Source organism: Schistocerca serialis, chromosome 10, assembly GCF_023864345.2.
Source record: "Schistocerca serialis cubense isolate TAMUIC-IGC-003099 chromosome 10, iqSchSeri2.2, whole genome shotgun sequence".
NCBI lineage: Eukaryota > Metazoa > Arthropoda > Insecta > Orthoptera > Acrididae > Schistocerca > Schistocerca serialis.
The window spans coordinates 143344631-143358901 of NC_064647.1; the positions used below are offsets into that span (position 1 = coordinate 143344631).

The 14271-nt window shown below is 38.1% G+C and overlaps 1 protein-coding gene across 4 annotated transcripts in view; it reads right to left on the bottom strand.

Annotated features, from left to right (window-relative positions):
* The window catches only part of LOC126424745 (protein sprint), a 551880-nt gene that overhangs the window by 44598 nt on the left and 493011 nt on the right, over nucleotides 1-14271 (bottom strand). For all 4 annotated transcript variants that reach the window (XM_050087464.1, XM_050087463.1, XM_050087465.1 and 1 more), the window contains 2 exons: nucleotides 9983-10349; nucleotides 3750-3942 (listed from right to left, as the gene is read on the bottom strand). In XM_050087464.1, coding sequence (XP_049943421.1) covers nucleotides 3750-3942; nucleotides 9983-10349 — 560 coding nt within the window. The remainder of the gene's footprint in view (nucleotides 1-3749; nucleotides 3943-9982; nucleotides 10350-14271) is intronic.

A 14271-nucleotide genomic window follows, 5' to 3' on the forward strand; every position in this document is an offset into this window, starting at 1 on the left:
CTGCCACACGTGGTAAACATAATTTTTTTAATGACCACCACTACAGTCTCCACCTCTTAACATCACTAACAGTGGACTTGGGCACACGTAACTACCCAGAAACCTCTGCCTGAATACGAAAATTCCTGGGCCCTGTTCAAAACTTGTCAATTTTATTCATTGATTCGTAAGGTGGCCAACACATTGATTACGTATTCATGTTGTACTTGCATTTAACTACCATCAGGCACATATCCAGATATGACACACACAATGTATTCAGTAATGTGCAGAGATTTTTGGACACTAAGTTTACAAATCAGTGTTCTTCATCAACTTATGAGATATGCAACAAATAAATGATTAAAGAAGTTTCAAAACCTAAAGTTCATACCAGAGATGCCATCTCATCTTTGAGAGAATCTTTTGGCAGGTGGCTCAGGAAATCATTAGTTTTGGACGGAAAGTACAACAGAACAACAATCTGTCTCTTCAAACATTAAATGGACAAATTTAAGTTCTCACATTCGACCCTGGGTTACTACCTATACTATCCACACACTATATTTTCATAACTTTCCTCTGATGGATACAAAAGAAAGAAACAAATACTTGAAGCATGATGTGTTTGATTCCTAACTTCATTGCTTCTTTCTAAAGACTTCAGTCTCCTTTTCTTTTTCTTTTTCTTGACAGTTCAGATTTCTTCTCCCACTCAAAAATCAAACTTTCAGTTTTCATTTTCTCACATACATTTTGCAATCACTTATATCAGGTCAGCTTCCACACCTTTTCTACAAGAAGGAAGTGCTGTGACAGTGGACCTGGGCACACATAACTACCCAGAAACCTCTGCCCGAATGTAATGATTCACGCTTTTACAGTTACATACTGTTCCTGCCATATTCAATTTCCATTCATGGCACAATCACCTCCAAAAAAAGTCCATGACCTTTCACTTTAGATGCATCTTACTCATATTTAACTTCACAACAATTTTGAACTGTGATTTTAACACAGCACTGTAACATAAATTTGGATGTTTTATGCTTTTTTATCAAGCCATTTCAATAACGAGAAGTTTCTGAACTCAGCCTTGGTTAGCAGACATTTGTAACTTATTTGATACAGATTAAAATTATCTGCAATTACATTTGATAGTTGCAGTAACAGGAAATTTATCTGTAAAAAGACTGTCTCGAGAATTAAAAACAATAATAACTTTCAGAGTGACAAACATAAATATAATTTTGTCCTAGGGATTCTACTCATGCAGGTATAAAGCAGTCAAGAAATCATTTATCATTAGAAACAATTAACATGACTACAAAATTGTGTGCTTTAGGGTGCTCAGCCGAGCTCTCGGTTCCATTTTTCTGCACAATATTTCAACAGCCAAACCAGTCGCCTTCTTCAAGTGAAGAGAGCTGTGGTAATACGCGTACTCGCTGAATGGAGTCCAACTACACTAATGTATTGTTAGGGTTTTGTCTTCATTTATGCTCTTGATACTTTTTCCATTTTCCAAATCTGCACTGTTGTTCCATGAAAGCCACATTCTCTCAGCACTTTTTAGCTCTTGGGACAAGATGGCCAGTGAGATCTTAATAAATTGAGTGCATGACTCAAAATCTTATTTAAATTGAAGCCACTGTACCAGTTTAGTATATTTTCTGATGTCTTACCTACATATTTAATTTTTGTCACTGATGGAACATGGTACACAAACCTGATTTCTGGAGGACTAAAACATCTTTACCATTACAAAGAAAATGTTTAAGCTTTGCTGACAGTAGCGACATACACTGGACAGCACACTTCCAAAGGAGTCTGTGGATACCGCCAGAGATTGGGCCAGCTACAGGCAGATAACAATTCTTGGGATTCTCTTTCTTCCTCACTTTCAACCCTTTCCTCAGGCACTGTCTATTTTTACTGCAATACCAGCCCCATTTTTCAATCTGAGTACAGATCAGTGGGAGCACTATTCATGATTTGCAATTCTACATCTACATACATCCTCTGCAAACCACTGTGAAGTGCATGGCAGAGTGTACTTGGCAAACATCACAAATTGGGTTACTTCCCATTCCAATTGCATATGGAGTGTGGGAAAAATGCTTACGTGGCTGTGTGCATGCTGTACTTGGTCTAATCTTATCTACATGCTCCTTACAGGAGCAATATGTAGAGGGGTGCATATTACCTCTAGATTCTTGACATAACACACACTCTTGAAATTTTGTACGCAAACTTTGTAGGATGATTTGTGTCTATCTTCAAGAGTCTGCCAGTACAGGTTTTTCAAAATTTCTGTGACACTCTGCTCCAAGTCAAACAAACATGTGAACATTTGTGTCACCCTTCTTTACACAAGGGTTGCCCAGAAAGTAATGCACCACATTTTTTTTTCTCAGCCGAAAGCAATGCTATGAATGTGAAATGTAACATATGTATTATTTGAAGTCTCCTGAGAGAGTGCACCAAGTTTCCGTCACTACCAACAGATAGCATAGCTGCAGAACAGTTTGAAAATGATGTATGTAGGTGATGTACATTACAAGCAATGTGCAGTCATCTACTTTCTCACTGCAGAGAAAGAAACAGTGGGGAATATTTACACACACTTGTGCAAAGTCCACAGAGCACCTGCTGTCGACAAAAGTACAGTTAGTAGGTGGGCATGGAGGGTGAGGCCATCAGAGGGCAGTTCGGTGGAGCTCCACAATTTGCAGTGGTCGGGGAAGCCATCCACGGCTGTCACACCTGACATGTTGCAGCGAGCTGATGTTATCATTTGCGAGGACAGACGCATTTGTGGAAGACATTTTGAAGAAGATAAGGTGATGATTCACACAGTGAAGCACTGGCTCCACCATCGGGACTAGGATTGGTACTGACAGGACATACCGACAGGGCATGGTGCTGGAGGAAGGCCGGAGAACAGGATGGAGATAACATGGAAAAATTCTTTCGTAAGTGTAATTCTCATTACGTTCAATAAAGAATTGTTGGTGATTCTGGGCAACCCTCGTATTATCCCCAATAGTCCCATCTGGTACAGGCACCAAACATTCGAGGAATTTTCTAAGACTGGATGCACAAGCATTTTGTAAGCAGTCACCTTTGTAGAATGACTGCATATTCCCAGATCCTGCCAATGAAGATACATTTGCCACTTGCCATACCTACAACTGATGGTACATTATCAGTCCATTTCAAATCCCTAAAACCTGTTCTGATACTTCGAGGCTCTCCTCATCTGACAGCATTCGAGCTCTACGGACCAGAGTCTTCAGTGTGAAGTTTTTTTGTGAAGGGTGGTTTCTATTTAAACAAGGCTTGCATCCAGCATTCAGTTTATCAAGATACAGCCGGCGATCTCATCCACCAGAGCTGGCAAACTGAAAGAATGTGCGTTTTACAGAATAACAGTGAAGGCTCTGAAAAAGAAATGACCACCTAAGGGCACAGTGGATGCCGGGTGTCAAAATCAGCTGAAAATAGTGGCATGACATCGCCAGTAATCACAGTGAGGTCTGAGTCCAGGCAGTGAGTAGAAGTAATGACACAGCTCACACCATGAGAAGGCAACAATTGAATTGGTCACTGCAATATCACAGACAAAAATGGAAACCACCCACCAGCCTAGTGAACACTACAAACCAAATTGTTAATCAATCACATGGAGAAAACATCAGATATTGCATGTTAAGGAAGTATAACCCAACACAAATACAGAGTGCATCATATTAGGAGTGCCAACTCACCTCTGGATGATGAGGTCGTGGACAGTGCACGGTGTCACCGAACTGTCCTCCTCCAGAGTGTTCTCCTGCTGCTCCAGCGACGGAAACCTCCTCTCGCGATCGTCTCCGGTAATCGACGGCTCTTCCGTACACTCCTCGTCGTCGGCTTCGCTCTCACCCCCAGACAGACCTTCCTCTCCATCGTCATCGTTCACTGCAATGCAGGGGCAACATTCTGAACAGTAAGAGAGATTGTCTACTGCCATCATTCAGTATACAAATCACCAAAGTCTAATAGGTTAGTGACACATGTAATACTTCCCCCTCTTTGCTAATTACTTTCTTTAAATAATGAAATGACACTTGCTTTTTAGATGGGATTAGATCACACATTGTTTTTCTTCACAGATCCAAACTGAGGAGGTAATAAAGGATGTAGAACAAGTATAAAAAGATAATTAAATTAAAGAACGGAGGGGGGAGAGAGAGAAATGCTAGTGTCCCTTCCACAGACCTCAAGTGAAATGGTTTTCATGTATGTGGAATAAGTAAAAAAAAAATCTTAAAAACATATTTTCATTTAAGAGTTAGTAACAAACTTGTTACAAAACCACATAAATGAACAATAATGAAAGGTGCATACAATTATTCTTAGGATATTGTAATCACATACTGTTAAACAGAAAATAAGTTTATGGTACTTATTTACACTGATTACATTACTGCACTCAAGGTGTGCAGAGGTCAGATTTTACCTAACACATTATCTGACAATATTAATAATATGCACACATGAATCAGTTCTTCTGACAAATACTGAAGTGGAAGGAGTTGGCCACCAATTACTCCACTAGGCTCCTCAAACTAAACTTAGTTAGCTGCTAAACTTTTTATGGGTGCTAGCAAGTTACTGAAACTGTGTTTCCTGAATAATGGACACCTTTCTGGATTAAAGTAAATGACTTTACATCCCTATGAATGTTATTCTCATATCTAATATTGACTCCAATAGCTGAGCTGTTAGTCTGCTTTATTTATGACTCAAGTTCATTCAGGAATATTTTAAAGAGAATCAACATCAGGAAAACTGATGAATATATTGGTAAGAGCTCTGAAGAAATTAAAATCTATTTGCTTTGAATGTGGTAAAATGCTATATACATAAGTGAAAAACTACATTACTATTCACTACATCTCACAACTTTAACAAGGTTTGCTACTCCTGAGCATATTTGTGTTTTATCAAGTATCACCATCACATTGCCGTTTACTGCCTGCCTATCACAGTACATCACTTAATTTTCATATATGAGGGTTATAACTTGAATAACGATAACTATTTACTTACAACTGATACAAAACAGATGCATATTTCAAAGTTTTACTGTCTTACAAAGTAGGCATCAGCATTGTATATACACCATCACTAGTGTGTGGAAGCTGTATGATACCTTTAGAAGTGCCAGCTGTGTTGACGGTTCGGATGGAGCATCTATTTCTCGACGAATCTCTTTAGAAGTTTTGAGGCATATGCCATAAAGTGCTTCCTCCAGCACAGAAATCAATTCAAAGTCACAAAGGGTTATGTACAGGGAGTGTGGTGAATGATACAGCACTTACCAGACCCATCAGTCGAACAAATCAGTCACAACTTGCAATTGTGCACCTGAACATTACCCTGCAAAATGATCAGTGGGTTCCACAGAAACTGTCGCTGCTTCTTTCTGAAACCTGGTCACAGGCTGCGTTCCTAAAATGAACACCAATATAGCACACAGGAGGCCTGCTGTTGGGGAACAGTATGCTTTAGGATAACGTCATCACAGCCGTACAGAAGAATCATCGTAACTTTAACACTAACAGGTTCTGACAAATTTTCTGTCTTCGTCGAGACCCATAATGAGGCTATTTCTTCTGATGGGTATTTCAGGTGTGGCTCTTATGATTTGACCTAAGCCTCCTTCATGTAATGATACATCATCATCATCATCATCATAAACTAAAGGCTATGCCTTGTCAATTTAGCCACATCCCTCTCTCCATTGTCATCCTCTTCAATTCTTCATATGATTTTATCCCCATATCTTCTTTGATGTTATTAAAATACATTGCTCTTGGCCTGCCTCTTGGTTTTTTCCCTAAAACTTTTCCTTCAAATACATTCTTTAGGAACTGTTTGTCTCTCTCATTATGTGCCCTATCATTTTTGATTTTCTTCTTCCTATATAATTTAGCAGCATTCTGTTCTCATTAACTTCTCTTAAGACCTGTTCATTGCTGTCTCTATCTACCCAGCTTTTTTCATCATTCTTCTCCATATCCACATTTCCTTTGCTTCCAGTCTCTTTTTCTCTGCCTTTCCCAGAGTCTATGCTTCAAATCCATATGTTAAGACACTCCAGACAAAAGCTTTGGCAAACTTTTTCCTACTTTCTAGGCTTGTATGATTGTCTGTTAGTAAATTCCATTTATTTTGGAAAGCTTGCTTTGCCAAGGCTATTATTCTATTTATATCTGTGATACACTTATTGACGTCAGTGATTGTGCTCCCCAAATAACTGATGTTCTCAATCTGCTCCTGATCATCATCCTTTATTAACTTTACCATTTTCTTTTGTCTTCCCTACTACCATAGTTTTTGTTTTCTTCTTATTTATTTTTAGATTAAATTCTCTTAGGATTTTGACAAATTTTAGCAACATAAACTCCATTTCCTTTACTGAGTCAGCAAGTACTAATATATCATCTGCAAAATGGATACAGTGTACTCGTTCCCCATTAATTTTAATTCCTTTGGTTATTCTTTTCAATTTTTCAATGGTTTTTCCAATAAATAAGTTGAACAAATATAGTGATAATGGGAATCCTTGCCTTACTCCCCACCTTATTTTTGCTTTCTTCTTCACATCATTCACTTCTATCTCTGCTTCCTGCCTTTTATACAGGTCCCAGATTAATCTTCTGTACCTCCAATCAAGATTTATTTCCTTCATTGTTCAGAATAACAATTGCCAATTAACCATGTCAAATGCTTTTTGTAAATCTATAAAGGTCAAGTAGGTTTTCCTATTAACTCCAATTCGTCTTTCTAATGCCGTCCTCAGAGCTAGTATTGCCCCTCTAGTTCCTTTTCTGAATCTCGAACCAAATTGGTCTTCTCCTAGGTTCGCCTCAATTTTCTTTTTTATTCGATTTTTTATTATGTTTACCATTATTTTGGAAGTTTGGGGTACTAAGGAGATAGTTCTACAGTTCTCACAGTCCAGAGCATTTCCTTTTTTTGGGATTATAACTGTTGTGCTGTTAAGCAAATCTGTAGGTGGTTCTTTTACATCTTCATAGTACTCTTTAATAAGTTTATATAAGTACTCTTTTGTTGATTCTCCAATTTCCTTCAGTATTTCTGCCAGGATGTTATCTGTGCCTTAATGATACAGCATAAGAAATTATCTCCTTGTTGTACATAGCATTCTATGTGGGTACGAGCATCATCAAAGTTTCAACTCACACATATATGAAGACTGTTACAAAATTTATGAGACTGATTTTTGCAACCTTTTCTATTTCATAGCACGGTTACTCTCATCAAAACAGTTCTCTTTGAGTGCACAAAGAGTCGGTATATTTGGCTCAGAAGTTGCAAGCTGTTTAGTGCCTCATATGCATCATCACAGATTTTATCTCGGCTAAATTTCTTTTGATTATTACCAGGAGATTCGAACAGTTAATAAATATTCAACACAACGCTGTCGATATTAATTTCTAGTTCTTTTAAATTTAATGTTTACAAACATCAGCTGGTAACTTAGTTATTTCCCCCCAGGGCAGCAGCTCACATAAGTTCTAAGTAGATTAGATTAGATTAGATTAGATTAATACTAGTTCCATGGATCATGAATACGATATTTCGTAATGATGTGGAACGAGTCGAATTTTCCAATACATGACATAATTAGGTTAATTTAACAACATACTTAAGTTAATATAACGACTTTATTTTTTTGTGTTTTTTTTTCCTTTATTTTTTATTTTTTTTTATTTATTTTTATTTTTTTTATATTTTTGTTTTGTTTTTTTTTTCTTTTTTTTCTTAATTTATATCTAAAAATTCCTCTATGGAGTAGAAGTAGTTGTCATTCAGAAATTCTTTTAATTTCTTCTTAAATACTTGTTGGTTATCTGTCAGACTTTTGATACTATTTGGTAAGTGACCAAAGACTTTAGTGCCAGTATAATTCACCCCTTTCTGTGCTAAAGTTAGATTTAATCTTGAATAGTGAAGATCGTCCTTTCTCCTAGTATTGTAGTTATGCACACTGCTATTACTTTTGAATTGGGTTTGGTTATTAATAACAAATTTCATAAGAGAGTATATATACTGAGATGCTACTGTGAATATCCCTAGATCCTTAAATAAATGTCTGCAGGATGATCTTGGGTGGACTCCAGCTATTATTCTGATTACACGCTTTTGTGCAATAAATACTTTATTCCTCAGTGATGAATTACCCCAAAATATGATGCCATATGAAAGCAATGAGTGAAAATAGGCGTAGTAAGCTAATTTACTAAGATGTTTATCACCAAAATTTGCAAACCAATTTGCCAACCAAAAAGTAACAAGTGATTATTCATTCACAGATAAGTGGTTGAATAATGTATTTTTATTGTAATAATTGTTATACTGGTAACTAAACATAGTGGTGAATTGGCTGTATGGATATTTTGACACAGAAGATAACACAATGACAACTTCGACAGAGTTCGCACTGCTCAAATGCTTGCCCCCTCTGACTGAGTGACATAGAACTTAACACCATGAAAACTGAGTGACTAACACGGCAATTATATATGTTTTGACTGCTCAACTACAACTGACTGTGGCTTACTACACAACACCTAATTGTGCAGGGGGCACAGAAATTACAAAATATGAAGCTATCACATTTTCGATATTCACACATAAAAATAGGAAGCATATTGGGCAGTGAAGTAAAGCTGTTTAACCAAAACTGTGTAAACCAAAAATTCCAAAATGAAAGCTACTGTTTTATAAAGTGGAAGTTTTAATGAACACTGGGATTTTCAAAACTCGCCAAGAAACTTTAAGGATTTTTTACTGGAATATTTCACAGGGTAACATAACAACAAAAACAATCCATTTTTGACAATATAATGTAACTGGATAGATAAAAAGATCTACTCACCAAGCGGCGGCAGAGCACATACATAAAAGAGGGTTGTAATTAGGCCTAATTATAAACTTCTTTTATGTGTGTGTTCTGCCACCGCTTGGTGAGTAGATTTTTTATCTATTCGATTACATCACAGGATAACATCATTCCAAGAAAAGTTATACAGTTTTGGAATCAGTGGAAATATGGCTATAAAATTTTAACACTGGATTCTCCAAGGGATTACATTTTAAGATTCAAACATTCTTGAATACATTAATTTTAAATAAGTAGCACTTTTTAAATGTACGCTTTTCCGAAAACGTAAGATGCCCATTGGGAAGTGGACGATTAGGGCTTTCAATAATGTATGTCAATCCAAAAACAAATAATTATTAGTGAGGTCAAATTTTGAAGAGCACGCCATTTTAGTAAATCTTGAATTCAGAATACGTTAAATAAGGGAAAAGCAACCACTTGTCTACAGCAGACAGATGAGTGACACACAGAAACACGTAATCAAAAATAGTTTTGACACCAGTTTTTGAGCTCTTGCACTTTTTCTAGTAAAAGTACACACATTCATGCGCAAACAACCCCACAGACACCCAAATGCACTACTTAGGGAGAGGGAGAGAGGGAGAGAGAGAGAGAGAGAGAGAGAGAGAGAGAGAGAGAGAGCAGAGAAGACAGAGTGAGAGAGTGTGTGTGTGTGTGTGTGTGTGTGTGTGTGTGTGTGTGCGCGCGTGCGCGTGCATGTACATACTAGAAAAATAGCAAGAGATCAAAAGTTAGTGTGGATACCATTTTTGGTTGCATGTTTCTGTGTGCCACACATCAGTCCACTATAGGTGAGCAGTTGCCTTTCCCTTATTTTATGTACTTTTCCTTTACTGTTGTAAATTTATAATATTTCTTTATACAAATTATTGCAAAATAAAGTGTTTATACCATTTTCAAGAGTAGCCTAATTAAGAATTTGAAGATTTCATATATTCAAGGTAAATGTTTTAGGTGTGGAATAGGTAACACGAAAAAATTATTTTTCACAACATTTCAATGTTGTAGTGGTCTGCATACCTATGAACTCCCAGGAGGAGTCGAGTGCCCAGGCTGAAGCAGGTGCCACCGCCCTCTTGGCCGCCCTCCGTCCCCGACCACCTCTCTCTGCCCCCGCAACTGGCCCCTGCCGACGTCGTGCCCAGGGCCGACGCACGTCATCCGCAGACAGTGCCAGCTCCTCGCTGGAGTCGATCCTCTGCAGCTGCCGAGGGGCTGCAGAGCCGGCACCCCTTGCCGCAGCGGCGGACACCAGCGGTGCAGGGTCCGAGTGTCGGTGGGTGGCAGGGACCGGCCCGTGGCGTTGAGGGACACGCCGCTGCAGCCCAAATGCTGCCAGGGGTGATGACTTCACTGCGTCAGCCGGCTCCGCATAGAATGGGCTTCCCTAAGAAATGAGAAACAAATATGTATAAGTATTTGATAATTGAATTATTTCTCATTGGACAGAAAACACAAGCTTATTTTAATACAATGGTATAAGATATTTTACTCAAAGTAGCGTCATTTAGCAGCTACAACTTTTTCCCACTTTTTGGGTAGCATATGGATTCTGCGAGAAAGAAAGTTCAGGTTATTTTGTGGAGATCCACTCATGGGACCACTTTTAAAGTGCGTTAAAAGATGTGAAATTATATATAAAAACAAAGATGAGGTGACTTACCGAACAAAAGCGCTGGCAGGTCGATAGACACACAAACAAACACAAACATACACACAAAATTCAAGCTTTCGCAACAAACTGTTGCCTCATCAGGAAAGAGGGAAGGAGAGGGGAAGACGAAAGGAAGTGGGTTTTAAGGGAGAGGGTAAGGAGTCATTCCAATCCCGGGAGCGGAAAGACTTACCTTAGGGGGAAAAAAGGACAGGTATACACTCACACACACGCACATATCCATCCACACATACAGACACAAGCAGACATTATATATATATATATATATATATATATATATATATATATATATATATATATCACACACGCACATATCCATCCACACATACAGACACAAGCAGACATATATATATATATATATATATATATATATATATATATATATATATATATATATATATTCGTTTGGTAAGTCACATCATCTTTGTTTTTAGATATATTTTTCCCACGTGGAATGTATGTATGTATGTATGTATGTATGTATGTCTTCCCCTCTCCTTCCCTCTTTCCTGATGAGGCAACAGTTTGTTGCGAACGCTTGAGTTTTGTGTGTATGTTTGTGTTTGTTTGTGTGTCTATCGACCTGCCAGCACTTTTGTTCGGTAAGTCACCTCATCTTTGTTTTTATATATAATTTTTCCCACGTGGAATGTTTCCTTCCATTATATTGAAAAGATGTGAAATGTTGTTCAAAAGGAATGACATGGGACTGAAAACGGGCAATATCTTGTGAATATGGTGGAGGGGGTAAGATGTCCCATTGAAGTACCTGTGAGGTTTCCTGCACTCGGTTTGCAACATGTGGTTTGGCACTGTCATGAATCAGAATGACTTTGTCATATGTCTGAGGATATTGCAGACATTTGTCTTTAAGTGCACAATTCAAATTGAGAAAATATGCTTTATAGCATACAGAACTCACTGCTTTACCAAACTGCATCAACTCGTGGTACACCACACTGATCAGGATGCATTTTGTCACGCACCTAAAAATTGTCATCTCAGAATCATTAAAACCAATCTCTCAACAAAGTTTCCAACAGAGTACTTTGTTCATACACTTCCATTAACAAACAATGGCTTTCCGCAGCAGATTTCTTGACATGAAAGCAGAAAAGTTACACTTCTCATAGATGCCATTCTGTAGGTACAAAACCCAACATGTTACAAGCACTAAATAGATTAGGTTCCTTTCATTCCACTCTAAAGTCACACACAGATCTGAAAGCCTAATGTTTTTAGTGCTAAATAGGTCTTGTGTTGCTGTCCACTATGCTGCACTAGTGCAACTACTGCCCTCTCTTCACCAACAGCAAGAATTAATTCAAGTTCTCGATACTTTATCGCTTCCTCATAAAGAGTGTCTCAGATTGTCTGTACACTGTGAGAACTTTTTTGTATCAGAAGATTTCTCTTAGACTTTCACATTGAAACTCCAATTTTTCCTGCACCAATTCTTGTTGTACGTGAAAGAAAATTTTACTTTACTGGTTTTCATGGCAACAAATGTCTTTTTTTTAAATTGTCAGTTGATTTATTAGTGATTATTCCAAGTTATGTTAGGTTTTACAGTTTTATCAATTATTCTGCACGTTATAAGCTCTTTCCCCTTTGGAAATGCCTTCATCACCACCATCCATCACCATTCCACACCATGCCATTCTCACTGTGCAGTGAATTCATGTACGTGAAAGATCTGCATTGGAACACTTCGAAGATTTGTCACTGGAATCTAATATCAATAAACTTTGATAGTTATGACACATCATATTTCAAGCAGGATGTTTTTCACACAACAATCACTGTTAACTTGAAAGATGCAAAGTTTTCATCAAAATTAGTCAAAAAGAATTATTATTATTATTATTATTATTATTATTATTACGTAGTATTCTGCCTAGTGGCAGGTCTGTGTCTTCATACAGAGAATTTCTGATGTCAATGTTCCCTATCTTCAGCTTCTTCCTTCAGTCTGCTGTATCTCTTTCCACTTTTTATGTCATCCAAAAGTTGAAATCTTCTTTTTCCTCGTCCTACCGTTCCTTTAATTTTCCCTTCAATGACTTCGTGTATGAGCCCTTCGTGTCTACGTACATGTCCGATCCAGTTGGCCTTCCTCTCAAGAATTGTATTCAGAATGTCTCTCTTCTCTCCTATTGTTCTCAGTGCATGTTATTCATCACCCGATGGGTCCAATTGATCTTCTCCATTCTCCTCCAGCACCACACTTCGAAACTTTCAAGGTATTTTTCTTCCTTTTCTTCTCATGGCCCATACAGTGCAATGATCCAGATGTAGCACTTCACCACTTTCTCATGGCTCCATACAGTGCAATGATCCAGATGTAGCACTTCACCAGTTTCTTTTTTAATTCCAAGCTTAACTTGCTGGTCAGCAGATTCTCTTTTTTATTGAATGCAGTTTTGGTCCTAGTGATTCTTGCTCGAATGTCACTGGTGCACTGGGAATACTTTGTCACCAAATTTCCCAAGTACTTGAACTGTCTCACATCCTCCAGTCCTCGATTGTCGACGGTTATCCTAAAATGTTTCTCACTTTTTGATATCTGCATCACTTTTTATTTTTGATGTTGATTTCTGTGCCGTATTTCCTTCTAGTTTCGACCAACTAGCTCATCATGTGTTACAGCTGTCTTTGATTTTCAGCAAACACTACCAGGTCATCTGCATACTTGATGGTTTGATGAGGCGTCGTCCTATCCTCAAGTTTCCTCATCCTCTCAAAGCTTCTCTCGCCAGGCATTCCACACACAGGTTGAAGAGACCCGGCGATAGACAACAGCTTTGCCTGAGACTTCTTCCTATTTCCACGCTGCTTGTTTCTCCGTAGTTTAGCCATACCTTTACTCTTTGTCCCAGGTACAAGTTTACTCCTATCTCCTTAAGGATGTTCATCCATTTTATCCAGTTGACTCTGTCACAGGCCTTCTGCCGATCTATATAGCAAACACGCACTCTTCGTTAACAGCCAAATCTTTCTCCAGCAATATCCACACCATGCCGATGGCGTCTCTGGTTTCTTTTCCCTTCCTAAATCCAAACTGGTCCTCTCCTACTACTTCTTCAATTTTGTGTTCCAGCTGTCTGTTGAGTATTCTTGCAATAATCTTTGCTACGTGTGAGATTAAGCTGATTGTTTTGAAATCACTACATTTCTTGGATTGCTGTTTCTTCTCAAGAGCAACCATTGTGACATCCAAAAAGCCCTGAACATTCCCCAGTTTTGTAAATTTTGTTTATGAGATGCATCAATGCCTTCAAACCCTGTTTTCAGATTTCTTTCAGAAAATCCACCGGCATGTCATCATCTCCTGAGGCTCTTCTCCTCTTCATGACCTTAAATGTCTTCTCTACTTCAGTTGTCAGTACGGTAGGTCCTTCTTCGTCTTCGTCAATCTCTTCCTCTGTCTCTATTTCAATGCCTTGTGGGCGATGTTCCTGATAGTAGAGTTCCTAAATATATAATTTCCATACTTTCAGCACCTCCGTTTGTTCAGTAACCATTTATCCTCTAAAGTCTTATATCCCGAAAGTCCTCACTCCTTTGTTTTATATACCTCTCAGCTCCTTTGTTTTCTGCTACATAAAGTCATGCCTTCCTCTTCTTTGTAGGT